This window comes from Cydia pomonella, chromosome 14 (assembly GCF_033807575.1).
Source record: "Cydia pomonella isolate Wapato2018A chromosome 14, ilCydPomo1, whole genome shotgun sequence".
NCBI classification, from domain to species: domain Eukaryota; kingdom Metazoa; phylum Arthropoda; class Insecta; order Lepidoptera; family Tortricidae; genus Cydia; species Cydia pomonella.
In genome coordinates, this window is record NC_084716.1 from 14,287,845 (window position 1) to 14,305,154 (window position 17,310).

General features: G+C 45.0%; 1 protein-coding gene across 1 annotated transcript in view; it reads right to left on the bottom strand.

Annotated features, from left to right (window-relative positions):
* Positions 1-17,310, bottom strand: part of LOC133525021 (E3 ubiquitin-protein ligase UBR1) — a 63,635-nt gene that overhangs the window by 18,849 nt on the left and 27,476 nt on the right. The window contains exons 14-23 of the mRNA XM_061861213.1: positions 16,443-16,628; positions 13,612-13,760; positions 12,900-13,065; positions 12,180-12,294; positions 11,473-11,684; positions 10,156-10,322; positions 8,006-8,181; positions 3,705-3,796; positions 2,755-2,882; positions 934-1,044 (exon numbers count right to left, since the gene is read on the bottom strand). Of these exons, the coding sequence (XP_061717197.1) occupies positions 934-1,044; positions 2,755-2,882; positions 3,705-3,796; positions 8,006-8,181; positions 10,156-10,322; positions 11,473-11,684; positions 12,180-12,294; positions 12,900-13,065; positions 13,612-13,760; positions 16,443-16,628 (1,502 nt within the window). The remainder of the gene's footprint in view (positions 1-933; positions 1,045-2,754; positions 2,883-3,704; positions 3,797-8,005; positions 8,182-10,155; positions 10,323-11,472; positions 11,685-12,179; positions 12,295-12,899; positions 13,066-13,611; positions 13,761-16,442; positions 16,629-17,310) is intronic.

Below are 17,310 nucleotides of genomic sequence, written 5' to 3' on the forward strand. Positions count from 1 at the left end.
TGGCAATGTGTCCCACGAAACTATACAGGCCGTCCCAACACTACGGGACATCAAGGGAAAGTACCTTAAATATCGTAGATAGGATATTTTGCTGAAAGAAGACTATGTTATTTTTAAAGGTCAGTAATTCTACAATTACAGGTTTTCTAAGAATTGCTTGCTTCGCCTGGGAATAGAACCGACGTAAATGTGGAAAAAAAACACCCCTATTTTTATGATGCCAATCGAAAGAATGGACAAAGAATAATAATTCTTCTTAAGTAACACAATATTTTAAAAGAAAGGAACAACATAAAATGTTTGAATCAAATCTCAAGAAAATGATCAAGTCGGTTCGATTCTCAGACGAAGCAAGTAATTCTTAGAAAATCTGTAAATGTAGAATTAATTATAAAAAAAAAAATTTAGTCTTCTTTTAGCAAAATTACTTATCTACGATATTTAAGGTACTTTCCCTTGATGTACCATAGTCTTGGGACGCTCTTTATACTAACGGAAAGTCACGAGCTCTAAAATAAACTCCCACCGAATGACGGTTTGTATCAGTCAAGATCATTAAAACAATACAATACAAATATTGCTTATGTCCATAGACGGCGATGACTGCTTCCCATCAGGCGGCTCGTCTGTTCGTTTGCTGTCTATTACATTAACCCCCTTATTCATAAAACTTAACGGGCATGCAGTGGTATCATGGTCGCATTTTTATCACTTGTCAATTCATGTGTCACTTTCGCACTTACATATTTGTTAGAGCGTGACAGGCATGGTGACAAATGATAAAGAGCAGACCATCTTAGCCCTACTGATTTAGTTAAATTGTTTTCTCTCTTACTGACAAATGCATAAATCAAAATGACAGATAAAATCAAACGATTCATAGCTAATTCAGCCAATTAGGTGTTTATATAAATAACGCCAAAAGTAGCGTACCTCCTCCTGGCACATGATGCAGACGCGCGGCGCCTCGCTGACGCCGCCGCCCCACACGCCGAGCGCCGCGCCGCAGTACAGCGGCCGGATCTCTTGCTCCTCCGCCGTCACCTGCGCCCACAGGAGAATGGTTCATTCGAGCTACGGAAGGTAGAGGCAAGGAACAGAATCTCCTTGGGCAGAACTGTTGCAAAAGTGTCCAGCTGTCAGCTATAAATAATAGTTCCAAATCTCTCCAGAGTAGCGCTAGAGTAGCTAAGAACCTAGGCGTTATTGACGGAGTGAAATGCGCTGTCTATGATCAGATTTTTTTTCTCAAGTATTCTAGGTATTGTAGCGCCACCTATTTATGGCTTTTTGTCGGGCACTTTTTGGTATATAGAGATTTTTTAATTTTTATTTATTAAGAAACCAACAGTCTTACAAAACAGATAAGCATATAAAGTAACATCTTTCTAGTTATAGACCTATAGTTTCCTATATGTAAACAAATATTAATAAAAACTTATCACTATAAGTATAAATTACATGCATATGTATGTGTGACAGGATATGTAATGAGATCTTAATTTAGCTATTTGGTTCCTTGCCTCTACCTACCATAATTCGAGCGTTTCAACCGTTTTATTTGCGTGGACATATCATTGAAGATTTTCTTATAAAATAATTTTTAGTTATTTGTTTAAAGAGCTATTTCTACCGAATAATTGGAAACCTCATAAACACAAACATCAATAAAAACGGTTCCACCAAAGTTTACAGGATTTGTTCACTTTCCACTGCGTCATATGTCAACTCGATTTTCATTAATTCGAACTATTTTCGGGCGTTCGTATTATTCATCATCTAATTTCTGTGATTTGCTGTCAGTTAGGAAACTCTACATATTACATGCAGTTTTGAAAAGGCACAAAATATTACCCTATAAAACTAACACTAACTCTGCCAGGAGACGAAGGAAACCAAATGCAATAAAAGTAACCAAAACTAATTCCGTATATGCCAATCGACAGTATGAGGCTCGTTCAGCCAATCTTTATAACAAAATACACAGTGAAATTAACATTTATCCATCCGTCCACAAGGAATGTAAGGAAAAAGTGTGTAACTAGCTCAAAAACTTAAGTTATAATGAAATAGAACAAATGTTAGAATAACGTACACGCACACACACACTCACACACACACACTCACACTCACACACACATACACACACACACTCCACAAATATGTTTTATTTATTTTTATTTTTCTTTGTTTTTCCTTATATAGTACTACAGTACCAAATTATGTACCTCTTCTTATTATTTTATATTGTAAACCTTTTATTGACGCCTTCAGTGCATCTAAATTGTATATACTTAAACCAACCTTTTATTATATAACGTTTCCTTTAAGTTACAAGTGGAAGAGCGGTGTTCTCTTAACACAAGTATTTATAATACTTCATTTGATATTTACCAGTCGCTTTTCGGTGAAGGAAAACATCGTGAGGAAACCGGACTAATCCCAACAAGGCCTAGTTTACCCCTCTGGGTTGGAAGGTCAGATGGCAGTCGCTTTCGTAAAAACTAGTGCCTACGCCAAATCTTGGGATTAGTTGTCAAGCAGACCCCAGGCTCCCATGAGCCGTGGCAAAATGCCGGGACAACGCGAGGAAGAAGATTTATAATACTTAAATAGAGGCACCAGTTCAGACTATGTAATTAATTAAGATACTGAATAAATCATTTTTTTATTTTTATTTATGTATTTATAATTTCCATCATTCTCTTAGCCAGATTAAATCCCACACGGTACTGGAAAATATATAAGTCTTACCTCAGTGGTTGTTTCTTCGAACAGAACCGCATTGTTTGAAATAAAATTGTTCATTTGCGCCTTCATCTGAGCCATGACTTTAGCCCTTCGCTCGGCCGCTAACTTAGCACGCCGCGCCTTCTCCGCTTCTGCAGGAAAAATCAAATGTAAGTAACAATATAAGTGAGTTTAAAATGTCACTATTTTCTTAACCCCTTGCGTCCCACGGACGCAATACATATCGAATCAATCGCGTTGATTCACTATCAACGTTGATATTCAAGGAATAAAACATATCGTGCGACTTCCTCTTTCTCTCGTGTTTGTGTGTTAGTTTAAAATTCACGATTAATAAAATTAAACGCCAATCGGTAAAGTCGTTCTCCGGGTGGATCAACTATCAGCCCACGACGTTGACGTTAAACGTTTCATTGAATTTTTGAGCCAAAGTGACTGTCACGCCGTAACACAACTATTAGCTACAGCTAAGAGAAAACGAGACGGAGAGTGCAGTTGTGCAGTTGGTTATATGAGATTTAATGTGTTCAAAACGCTTAACTTTTAAATGTTATAATTGACTAAATCAACTAATAAACAAGTAAACGATTGCACTCCTAGTAGTTTACGAAATCAACTAATAATGGACAAAACAAACAGTTGACGACTTCAACGTTAAAATTTTGTCAAAGCTAAAACCGTCAACTATCCACCAGTGTCTTAGGGCCACTTGCACCAATGAACCCGGGGTTAATCGGTTAAACTTGGAGTTACCATGGTTACCAGTACAATTTGACACTGGGTTAACGGTTTTACCGGTTAACCCCGGGTTAGTGGGATGGTATAAGTGGCCCTTAGTGTCATTTTTTGGCTGGCAAATTTTTATTGATGTGACCTTTGATGATTGAAGATCCGTTAAGACCTGGCAGATGTGTTTCTAGGATACTTTTATAATTTTTATATTATTAACTAACCGGCAGCATCATCATTAGGCGGTTTCTCCTCGTGGTCGGTCTCCATTTGTTCTCCGTCGCCGACATGCTCATCCGCTTGCCCCAGCAATGTCCTTAAAAAAAAATTGCGAAGCTTAATATGATATCTTGGTCAAGGCACCAACATAAAAGAGAGCATTTGTGATTATACTTCCTAAAGTTGAATTGTTACACGTGTTTTTATGTTACACGTGTTGGACAGACAACTATTTTTATTGTCAAAATGGCATACAATATCTATAGATAAGAAGAAGAAAAGTAAATGACTGATACATAATAAATAAAACTCATCCTTGGGGTTAAGTATAAAAAAAATACTGCTTGTTTTCTATAAAACATGTGAGCCAGAGCACGGGCTGCTTGAGGGACAAATATCGGCAACCCGCTTTGACCCCGGTGCAAGGCCGAAGGTCGAGCTCCGGAGCCGATATTGAACACTGATTCCGGCACCGACAAATGTTACCAGTAGTTCCAAAGAGAGATTGTCAAACTAAACTTTGTAGCCACATCTTTCGATACATGATTAATACTTTTTGAACGCCATTTGACTTTGTTCCTTATTCTTTCTCTGATATGTGTTAAATTTGTTAAATATCAAAAAAATGTCGCCATCTAATAGAGCACAGGCCAGAGTTGTGGCGGCATCGTCTGACATTTACTTGCGGGTCCATATTGGGTTGCATACAAGTTTAAGTCATATCTTTGATACGCATAACAACTTGTGTCATCATCATCATTGCGCATACAAATCAAAAGTCATAATATAGTGTGTCATAAATTTTTAGCCATAAGTAGTTGTCATATATTTTTTGTACACACCTAACGAACCTAAGCTAAAATTTTATGCGAATTAAATTTATGACTATAATTTTATGTCATAACTCATTTATGACAAAATCCACGTTATGCTCAGGAATCATTCTGACTAAAGATTTTTATGACTTACAATTTTATGCAAAGTGTTATGACAATTAAAAATATGACATGCGTCGTTATGCGACCAGAGGGAGTCCCCTTACTTGCACTTGTGCAGCAGCCACTTGGCGAGCGGGCGGTGCGCGTCGACGCGCGGGCTGGCCACGAGGCGCTGCAGCAGCACCAGCAGCCCGCCGCGCTGCGCGCTCTCGGCGAACGCCAGGAACTCGTAGTGCCCGCTCTCCTCGTCGCGCAGCGCGTAGCCCATCAGGTGGAGCGCCTGGGACACTACTTACTTGCACTTGTGCAGCAGCCACTTGGCGAGCGGGCGGTGCGCGTCGACGCGCGGGCTGGCCACGAGGCGCTGCAGCAGCACCAGCAGCCCGCCGCGCTGCGCGCTCTCGGCGAACGCCAGGAACTCGTAGTGCCCGCTCTCCTCGTCGCGCAGCGCGTAGCCCATCAGGTGGAGCGCCTGGGACACTACTTACTTGCACTTGTGCAGCAGCCACTTGGCGAGCGGGCGGTGCGCGTCGACGCGCGGGCTGGCCACGAGGCGCTGCAGCAGCACCAGCAGCCCGCCGCGCTGCGCGCTCTCGGCGAACGCCAGGAACTCGTAGTGCCCGCTCTCCTCGTCGCGCAGCGCGTAGCCCATCAGGTGGAGCGCCTGGGACACTACTTACTTGCACTTGTGCAGCAGCCACTTGGCGAGCGGGCGGTGCGCGTCGACGCGCGGGCTGGCCACGAGGCGCTGCAGCAGCACCAGCAGCCCGCCGCGCTGCGCGCTCTCGGCGAACGCCAGGAACTCGTAGTGCCCGCTCTCCTCGTCGCGCAGCGCGTAGCCCATCAGGTGGAGCGCCTGGGACACTACTTACTTGCACTTGTGCAGCAGCCACTTGGCGAGCGGGCGGTGCGCGTCGACGCGCGGGCTGGCCACGAGGCGCTGCAGCAGCACCAGCAGCCCGCCGCGCTGCGCGCTCTCGGCGAACGCCAGGAACTCGTAGTGCCCGCTCTCCTCGTCGCGCAGCGCGTAGCCCATCAGGTGGAGCGCCTGGGACACTACTTACTTGCACTTGTGCAGCAGCCACTTGGCGAGCGGGCGGTGCGCGTCGACGCGCGGGCTGGCCACGAGGCGCTGCAGCAGCACCAGCAGCCCGCCGCGCTGCGCGCTCTCGGCGAACGCCAGGAACTCGTAGTGCCCGCTCTCCTCGTCGCGCAGCGCGTAGCCCATCAGGTGGAGCGCCTGGGACACTACTTACTTGCACTTGTGCAGCAGCCACTTGGCGAGCGGGCGGTGCGCGTCGACGCGCGGGCTGGCCACGAGGCGCTGCAGCAGCACCAGCAGCCCGCCGCGCTGCGCGCTCTCGGCGAACGCCAGGAACTCGTAGTGCCCGCTCTCCTCGTCGCGCAGCGCGTAGCCCATCAGGTGGAGCGCCTGGGACACTACTTACTTGCACTTGTGCAGCAGCCACTTGGCGAGCGGGCGGTGCGCGTCGACGCGCGGGCTGGCCACGAGGCGCTGCAGCAGCACCAGCAGCCCGCCGCGCTGCGCGCTCTCGGCGAACGCCAGGAACTCGTAGTGCCCGCTCTCCTCGTCGCGCAGCGCGTAGCCCATCAGGTGGAGCGCCTGGGACACTACTTACTTGCACTTGTGCAGCAGCCACTTGGCGAGCGGGCGGTGCGCGTCGACGCGCGGGCTGGCCACGAGGCGCTGCAGCAGCACCAGCAGCCCGCCGCGCTGCGCGCTCTCGGCGAACGCCAGGAACTCGTAGTGCCCGCTCTCCTCGTCGCGCAGCGCGTAGCCCATCAGGTGGAGCGCCTGGGACACTACTTACTTGCACTTGTGCAGCAGCCACTTGGCGAGCGGGCGGTGCGCGTCGACGCGCGGGCTGGCCACGAGGCGCTGCAGCAGCACCAGCAGCCCGCCGCGCTGCGCGCTCTCGGCGAACGCCAGGAACTCGTAGTGCCCGCTCTCCTCGTCGCGCAGCGCGTAGCCCATCAGGTGGAGCGCCTGGGACACTACTTACTTGCACTTGTGCAGCAGCCACTTGGCGAGCGGGCGGTGCGCGTCGACGCGCGGGCTGGCCACGAGGCGCTGCAGCAGCACCAGCAGCCCGCCGCGCTGCGCGCTCTCGGCGAACGCCAGGAACTCGTAGTGCCCGCTCTCCTCGTCGCGCAGCGCGTAGCCCATCAGGTGGAGCGCCTGGGACACTACTTACTTGCACTTGTGCAGCAGCCACTTGGCGAGCGGGCGGTGCGCGTCGACGCGCGGGCTGGCCACGAGGCGCTGCAGCAGCACCAGCAGCCCGCCGCGCTGCGCGCTCTCGGCGAACGCCAGGAACTCGTAGTGCCCGCTCTCCTCGTCGCGCAGCGCGTAGCCCATCAGGTGGAGCGCCTGGGACACTACTTACTTGCACTTGTGCAGCAGCCACTTGGCGAGCGGGCGGTGCGCGTCGACGCGCGGGCTGGCCACGAGGCGCTGCAGCAGCACCAGCAGCCCGCCGCGCTGCGCGCTCTCGGCGAACGCCAGGAACTCGTAGTGCCCGCTCTCCTCGTCGCGCAGCGCGTAGCCCATCAGGTGGAGCGCCTGGGACACTACTTACTTGCACTTGTGCAGCAGCCACTTGGCGAGCGGGCGGTGCGCGTCGACGCGCGGGCTGGCCACGAGGCGCTGCAGCAGCACCAGCAGCCCGCCGCGCTGCGCGCTCTCGGCGAACGCCAGGAACTCGTAGTGCCCGCTCTCCTCGTCGCGCAGCGCGTAGCCCATCAGGTGGAGCGCCTGGGACACTACTTACTTGCACTTGTGCAGCAGCCACTTGGCGAGCGGGCGGTGCGCGTCGACGCGCGGGCTGGCCACGAGGCGCTGCAGCAGCACCAGCAGCCCGCCGCGCTGCGCGCTCTCGGCGAACGCCAGGAACTCGTAGTGCCCGCTCTCCTCGTCGCGCAGCGCGTAGCCCATCAGGTGGAGCGCCTGGGACACTACTTACTTGCACTTGTGCAGCAGCCACTTGGCGAGCGGGCGGTGCGCGTCGACGCGCGGGCTGGCCACGAGGCGCTGCAGCAGCACCAGCAGCCCGCCGCGCTGCGCGCTCTCGGCGAACGCCAGGAACTCGTAGTGCCCGCTCTCCTCGTCGCGCAGCGCGTAGCCCATCAGGTGGAGCGCCTGGGACACTACTTACTTGCACTTGTGCAGCAGCCACTTGGCGAGCGGGCGGTGCGCGTCGACGCGCGGGCTGGCCACGAGGCGCTGCAGCAGCACCAGCAGCCCGCCGCGCTGCGCGCTCTCGGCGAACGCCAGGAACTCGTAGTGCCCGCTCTCCTCGTCGCGCAGCGCGTAGCCCATCAGGTGGAGCGCCTGGGACACTACTTACTTGCACTTGTGCAGCAGCCACTTGGCGAGCGGGCGGTGCGCGTCGACGCGCGGGCTGGCCACGAGGCGCTGCAGCAGCACCAGCAGCCCGCCGCGCTGCGCGCTCTCGGCGAACGCCAGGAACTCGTAGTGCCCGCTCTCCTCGTCGCGCAGCGCGTAGCCCATCAGGTGGAGCGCCTGGGACACTACTTTGTTAACGTTCCTTTAGACGGAGACTACTCTCGGCGCCAGTGTCTACCGTACGGCACATCTTCAGACCGTTTAGACAATGAGTATTACAGTACATATGGTGCTACTTTCCCGCACGCGTGCGGGAATTAACACTTCCTGTGGATATGTCGAAACTTTAAAGAGCCATATGTACTGTAAAACGTGCGATACACATGCGAATAGGTAATTCGCAATCGTAAGGCGTATCGTAAATAACTATTTCCTACTCCTCTACTGTTATCTGTCATTTATGCATTCATTAACACGAATATAAGAACATACATAAAAGATTTCAAGAAAAGTCTATATTGTCTATTCCTCATAAAAGCTCTTGTGCTTTTATAAGCTATAACGTTACTGCGATTAATGGCTACCAACCTAACAAAACCAAAACGAATACAGTTTTAAACTAAGTGCATTGCTGCCAACTTACAAAATATTCATTTGGTTGCATAGTAAAAATAATTACTTATAAGTCAGAAACACGCATGTGACACCCGTAATATAGCAACACTCATAGACTACGAAGACCGCTTAGCGTTGCTTGTTAGTCTCCGTAGGCTACGGTGGCCAAAATTGAGAAAAAACTGTCCAAAAAATTAATTTAGCAAGTAGCAAGTACCAGGGCCTCATGAGTTACGAGGAGGTGTCGCCGACCGGGCGGCCGCGGCCCGGGGCGGGCCGGGCGCGTAACAAGGTATGCTCGCGCGTCTTGGCTATATACTTTTGCTGTAATTTGTTTACCTAAATTAAGATTTATTTTTGTTGACTCGTAGGAAAAATATTGTATGCAACGTTGTATAAGTAGGTCAAAAAATTCTCGTGGCGTATTCCTTTACAATGTTCGCCTACGCCTTCGGCTCCGGCTCACATTGTAACTCACGCCACTCGCCTTTTTTGACCCTTCTTATACAACTGTTGCATAAAATACTAATTTTCAGCTGCCTAAATCTCGCCGCCAGTGACCACCGACACTAGTCGTTTACACGGTGCCTTTTCAGTACCAGTATAAGTCAATAGGCGCGGGGGCAGCCAGAGCCGCGGGCGGAGGTCACTGGCGTCAAAAAATAGGCGCGTCTTCTATTCTGTGCCAGTGTTGGCATGCCGCGAAAAAATAGCACCAAAAGTGTTTATGCGTTGCCTGTTTTAGGCGGCTGAAAAAGTCTTCGTTTAAATCAACCTTTAGGGTCCGTCTAGGCGCCTATTCTACGTACATTTCTGGGTTGTTAAGTAGCAAAATGTCGCAGCGTAAATATTTAATTGTAGGACGAGCATTGTACGGTGAATTGTCAATGTCGGCCGACAATAGTCAGCGTGGTGAAACAAGAGCCCGATCTGGTGAATATTCAAACGCCCGCTTTAAATCGCATTACATAGTGTCCGGCCTCAGTGACGAGTAATCAGTATCGATTTCGGGGGGCGTAAAGAGTTGCGTCGAGCGTTCAAAAGATTTGATCAACGTGCACTGACACTACTCGTTTATGTTTGAATTTGTTGAACATAGATGCAGAATCTAATCGATTTGCACCCGAATGGCGCGCCAGTGACGCGTTGGCCAAATGTTGGAATCAATAATAGAAGCACGTCATTTTTATTTATTTTTGACCATAAGAAGATTGCTCTAAAATATCTGAACAAGATTTATAAAGACTGCCCGACTTTTCTAAACTGTATTTTACTACTACACAAGCCTATCGTGACGAGATCAGGGTGACCCGGGACGCAGGCCCTTATTTAAATTTTAATTTAATATAATATATTGTTATTTAAATTTTAGGATGCTATTTAATTTTATTTTATTTTATTATGTAATGTAATTGTATGATGTGTAAATGTATAATGTATATGGAAATAATTTTCTGGATTAAATTAATTTCATTAATTCATTCATTTACTATACAATATTTTGGATTTAGGATGTGTTTATATATAAATGCTCACCTTATGCACTTGAGTCTCCGAAAACGACCTCGCCCTGAGGTCTAACGCTCGCTCTAATACCGTCCTCAGAACATACATGACGGCGTCACATTGTAGTAAGCTCGCGAGCAGACGGAAAGGTGGCGTCAACTTGGGTAGAGGTGGTGGCGGGCAACACTCGGGGAGACCTGTTGGAAATATTGTACAATAGTACATTACGATATAAGTGCGAAAAATAGGAAATTCGAAACGAGTGGCGATAAATTAAAACACGACCGAAGGGAGTGTTTTAAATCGACACGAGTTGCGAATTACCTATTCGCACATGTATCGTACAACGTTTTACAGTACATATGGCCCTTTAAATGTTCAACACAATAACGTAATATGCTAATTTTCGCACTAGTGCGGTAAAGTAGCACCATATGTACTGTAATAGTACATTGCACATGCAACGAGGGGGGTAAGTGAAATTTTGGATACGAAGGAATGAAAGACCCGAGTTTGCAATATTCTTTTCATCACACTTGCTCGAAAAAGATCTTATTTCATGCTGGTGTACTGAAGGACAATAGTACATTACGATACAAGCGCGAAAAATAGGAAATTCGAAACGAGTGGCGATATATTAAAACACGACCGAAGGGAGTGTTTTAAATCGACACGAGTTGCGAATTACCTATTCGCACATGTATCGTACAACGTTTTACAGTACATATGGCCCTTTAAATGTTCGACACAGTAACATAATATGCTACTTCTCGCACTAGTGCTATAAAGTAGCCCCATATGTACTGTAAAGGCCTATTTTATGACCGCGGGAGTTATGTATTGTAAAAAAAAAGCTATAACTCCCTAGGGAGTTATAGCTTTTATATTATAAACGTCAGTATTTTAAAAGTAAAAACTCATTTATGCTACTTGGTTTGTATGAAAAGTGACATAATTAAAGAAAAAAATCTATAGCTCCCTAGGGAGTTATAGCTTGTTTTTTCACAATCCATAACTCCCGCGGGAACAAAATAGGTCTTTGGCCTTCAGCACACCTGCATGAAATAAGATCTTATTCGAGCAAGTGTGATGAAAAAATATATAACGACGTTTAAATGCGCCTGCATGCAAAGGTTCTATTCCGTTACTTCAAAATTAAAGACTACACAGTCGTAGCCAAGTCTAGATAGTTCTAACCCAGAAAAACGAAATAAATTCAATACGACCACAAAGGTAATTAAATTCACAACAATTATTATCATAGAAATATGGTTTCAGCTTCTAGACTCGAGTAATGATCAACCTAAAATCTACTTTACAACCTGCATAATTAAGATCAAATCTCACCAGCAGCCTTCCTCCTACTCCTCTGTTCCTCTTCACTCCTAGAAAGTTCCTCCCTAGTGTAGTGATAGAAGAACGTGTCGTATTCGTCATATAGATGTGGTTTCAATTTGTAGACTCCACGGTTATTACCGCCCGTGGGCTTTATGAAGTCGGCGACCTCGTGAATGACAGCTTCTAGGCCTGTTTCGTGTAGCTGGTCTTCGGGTAATGATCTGAGTAAAAAACAAGTCAACTGATTGAATCTTTCGTCAATATATATCGTAAATCAATTTCGCATCTTAATGGTACTGGGTTAAGTAAGCTTAATTTATTGAAAAGCTGTTAAATAAAAATAAATAAATAAACAACTCGTGAATTAATATTGTTTATTCGTAGAATTTAATGATAACTAACAGTGAGTGTTCATAAAATTAATGCGTTTTACGGTAGTAAAAATGTAAAACATCTGTAGGTACTATGTGTTTATTGCGCTTATTCACGCCCGGTCTGGCCTAGTGGCTAGTGACCCTGCCTATGAAGCCGATGGTCCTGGGTTCGAATCCCGGTAAGAGCATTTATTTGTGTGATGAGCACAGTTTATTTATTACTTATTTATTCACATCATGACATCACCAATATCACCATACACACCATTATATATATATGACAATAAAAATGCAAAATCCTCATACCAACACGTTTTTCTATTATTTGTTTGTTCAACGTACCTGTTCAGTTCAGAGTGCGGCATCGGTTTGACACAAAGCATCTGTATGATCTCCTTCTTTGTTCTGTCTTCATTGGTGACCTCTCCAACACCGGGCACGTATCGAGATCCCACCACTGAGAACAAATAAAAAAATATAAAAACAATAATATATAGTTAATTGGCCGTTCGTAGAACGTATCTCATTGCAATAAGGTTTATGATGAAGATACTCAGTCGCTTTTGACATCTGTAGCTGCACTTGGGAGGAGATCGCGCCAGCGATACATTACGATAGTCAGTTTACCATTGTGAAAGTTTGCGAAACCCACTACTACTTGGTTCCAGGATCTTTCTCGTAAACGCGCAAAGAGGCACAATGATCCAAGGTTGCCGTCGACATAACCCCCTACTGCAGCTGCCTCAAATGTGGTCGCAAATACCGGTCCCGCATTGGTTTATAACGAGATCGTACAGACGCTGCATAGTTTTTTTTAATACTATGTCGTTGGCAAACTAGCATACGGCCAGCCTGCAATTCCAGATGTGTTTCATGCGCGTTGCCGGCCCTGATACTCCGCACCCTCATTGAGCCATGGCAACCTTACTCAACGGCAGGAACACAACACTATGAGTAAGCTTGCTTGCCACCGTCGTGGTATAAAAAAAAAAGCTGCTTAAATGATTTGTCAAGATGTAGGAGGCCTTATGATGAAGGTTTATGAATACTAAAATAACTTGCCAGTTATTAGTAGTCCTAGGAACTCCTCAAGCATGCTAATGGTGTGCCTCAAGGCATCGTCTTCGACCCCTCGTTGTTCGAAGTCCGATGCGGCCCAGTCAAGGAGGTTGAACTTGTTCAGTACGTGGATTATGAACTCGTTGCTCTCTATGAGAGACGCTCCGATCTGTTAAAGAATTTCATGAATTAAATTTCTGCGTAGAGAAAAATGAAAAGTCAACTTGAGTTTTCTGTTTAGGCCAGTGTATGGCAAACCTTATACTGCTCATTGTGGCGTGCGTGAACTGTAAGAGGCATCATCTGCTTTTGATGCATTTTGAATAATAAAAAAGTGAAACCAAACGTGAAGTAATGAATAGAATCAGGCGTTACTTTGCGAAAATCCATATTAATTAAAACAAAAATAATACTTTGCTAATTCGCGAAATGATAACGTCAAGTAAATCAGTGCTAACTCGTTATACTTATTTGCGTATTTTAACATGCAATTAATGTTCGTACCCTCCCACCGCAAAAATATTTTTTTTGTTTTATTCAAAAGTGAAGGGAAAATTTGCTAGTGAATACTGACAGCAGTAAAGCATTTAAACGTAGAAAGGCAAACGGGAAGAGCTGACTGGACGCGGGTCCTAGAATCCGAAGGATGAGGATGCAACTGGTATAAACATTAAGATCAGAGAGAGAGAGAGAGAGAGAGAGAGAGAGTACAGGCCTGCAGCATAACGACGTCTCTGTCCAGCATCTCAGCGCGGCACTTGACGTTGTGGTAGAAGTACAGCTGGTTGAGCAGCGCGAACCCGTTCCGCCGCCACATGCCGGCGTGGACTTGTGCGATCATGGCCATGGTTCTCAACACGGGCTCTGCAATATAATACAATTTTTAGTAGATTACAACTTTTTCTCCAATATGCTCGGAAATGTTCACCTTATTGTAGGGAAACTAGTACCGGAAGTTCTTCATTATGGTCAAACTCAAATTAAAAAAATCGAAACTCGTCCACGAATTGCCCTTTCCCGCCCTCTGCATTAATGTACAGTCAGCGTAAAATACTTCGTAGCAGTCAAAGTAGCCAAATAGTTCGGTACACCATATATTTAGTATGGTGTACCGAACTATTTGGCCATTTTGACTGCTACGAAGTATTTGACGCTGACTGTACTATTAGTGGTGGGTGGTCAGATTTTTTCCTGAAAGTAAACATGTTCAGGAAAAAATCTGTTGTTTGACGATTATGTTAAAAACTCGAACTCGCAACTTCGGTATTACTATCCGCAAGTGAAGTGATCGAGCTACCGAGCCTTATCCGTCTGCAGCGAATATTTTCACTAAATCCTTCATATGCGCCAAAGGGACCTAGCTACCCAGGTGACCAGGTCCAAAGATACATTGATTGAGTAAGATGCGTAAAATCTAAGACTATGTCGTGCTTCGAATTTGACAGGTAAACGAGATGGTGCTGTACAGCAGGCTGACGCAACTAGGAACAAAATAAGTTTTGTATGGAACTTGTTTCGCAAATCTTTGCCAACGAAGAAAAATAAAACGTCAGTGCTATTTATTCTGTCAAGTATTCGTCAAGTCAACTGTCAGCCTAATTGTTTTGTTTGTTATGAAGGCTTCAATGTTTTGTTCGGATATTTCGTGCAATTTCTTTATTATTTAGTGAAAATATCGAAAATAGTGAACCGTGATCAGAGTAAAGAGCGACTTTGTTACAATGCCACCGAGAAAACGGGTCACTAAGTGTGAAATATGTGGCAAGCGAGCCACTCAATAAAATCACGAAAAAGGGATTTTATGGCGAAATTTCCCTTGGATAAAGACCGGTACGTATTGCTTTAGTTACTTTTGACCTTATTTTGGTGCAGCAGGCTTTAAACACATCGAAAATTTGATATTTATTATTATTTTTAGTTGTGAACTAGGGATGTACTAAAACTATCGACAATTGTAAGTTTATTTGTATATCAGTGTAATTAAATAAAATATGTGAAATTTCCTGTGAACTTGCATGCAATATGACACAAAATTAATTCGTCGAAGATTTTCAGTGGAAAATTATCTATCATCTATGCATTAATGGTCATTATTTGACATTTTTTTTTAATCTAGTAATTATTTAATATATTAATCTGAAATGTAAGTAAATTAATCTCTCTTTTTGTGATCAATAAAAAATATTATACGACATTATTACACAAATTGACTTAATCCCATAGGAAGCTCAATAAGACATGTGTTGTGGGTACTTAGACAACGATATATACATATAAATACATAGAAAACACACATGACTCAGGAACAAATACGCATCACACAAATAAATGCCCGTACCAGGATTTGAACCTGGGACCATCGGCTTCATAGGCAGGGTTACTGCCCAGTAGGCCAGACCGGTTCTCATGATTAACAGACATATAAATACATAAAAAGTTAGAGCAATGATAAAGGGTTGTTGATAACTGGATGCCGAAAAACATGATTTTTAGATGCATATTAGCGCTAAATAATCAGTTGATCATCTCATTAGCAAATACTTGGAATATAAACTGTAGATAAAGTCATGTTTGTCCAAGGCTGTATGTTTTCAGATGCAGGCAGTGGGTCAAATTTGTTGGGAACGAAGACCTGACGATACATCTTCCCATAGAAAAGTAACATTTATTGAAACATGTATGTGCAGAACTTTTTGAAAATAAAGCTTTAAAATAAAAAATAAAAAACACGACTTAAAAACTGTATTAAAATAATTCGGGTCCACATTAAGCCCGACCTATCCACTATATAATATACAACTTAAATGTGGACTCGATGCTAATCTGATTTCGAGTACAAAATTTGTAGACAGGAGCGTATGTTTCAACCCTCCCCATTTTATCGATATCGATAAGAATCGCAAGCGTGTAGCGTACTACACTATTTAAATCGGTTATGTTGGTATTATGGTTCCTTGACAGTTCTTTGTCGTAGATTTTGGTAATGATTTGCGAATCAAACTGAGTCCACTCGCTAGTATGGAAGTCCCGTCTCTTAAAACGTAGTGATTATCTGCTCTTTGCTGTACAGCTCTATACATTTTGCGGTAACTCTGATTGTCAAAAGTCGACGTTTGACAATTAAGTGAGGTGGAGATAAGGAACGAAATCTCCATGTACCAAAAAGTGTCATCAAAAAACTTTAAATAGGTGGCGTTACAATACCTAGAGTACTTGAACAAAAAAATCAAATCATAGTCAGCGCAATTCACTCCGTCAATAACGCCTAGGTCTTAGCTACTCTAGCGCTACTCTGGAGAGATTTGGAACGATTATTTATAGCTGACAGCTGGACACTTTTGCAACAGTTCTACCATAAGAGATGCCACTCCTCTTAATTCCACACTCCATATAAGTGGCCGAAAAACATATGGCGCAGTACAGCGAAAATAAGGAGCACGTTTTTTTCTCAGACCAATTCTCCTTGCCAGGTTTTTCCATTTTACCTGTATGTCAAACAGAATTATTCGTTAGCAGAATTTCTTGGTAGAAAGCGCTTTAACTCACCAATAAGTTCCTCCGGCGGGGGCTTCGGTCGGTCCTGGCGGTCGAACTCGGGGCTGTGGTAGTTCAGGCCGTGCCGGTGGAGCGACAGGTGCAGCCCCGCCAGGAACCGGGACAGCGGCCGGTGGATGGACACGGGCTCGGTTGACACGTCGTAGGGGATCACTGAGGCCGATTGGTTGCCCAGTTCTGAAAAAATTAAGTGTTATAATAGGTATAATAGGTTAGTTCATAATCAGTGATCGGAACTATGGGAGTAAAACCTTAACAAAACTTGTTAAGCGGACATAAAATAGTGCATACAGCCCTAAAAATATTCATGTCCATCGGGATAGGAATAGTATAGTACTTACAGCCATAAAAATATTTACATTCATAGATATTCGAATATGTTTAAGGCACTCTTTTTACGCCCGCTTGATAAGTTTTACTCCCATAGTTCCGATCACTGTTCATAATAGTATAGGGACCGTGTGCGTGAGAGGATCTCCTCTTATAAGCGTTGAAGGGTCTGTAATAAAAAAAGGAGCTCTTAAAGAGATTAATTGCTCGAATCGAGAGAGATTACTCTTTTGTCATTGATGCATTAGATTTCAGAGCTATTCTGCTCGTCGATAAAAGCCGTATAAAGCTTTAGGCTTGTCTCAGTGATCGAGTTTGGGACTTAGGTATGGTCACGTATGAAAATATCGATACGGACAAAGTGACAAAAATATGTACACACTACCCTAATATACGGGCCATAAGGTCGAGTATACATATTTTTGGTAAATCGATCGAGTCGATGTTTTCAGACGTGACTGTACTAGACTAGACTGGCACTTTTTCTAGACTTAACCTCATAAGGACCAATTTGTATTACAATGAACTG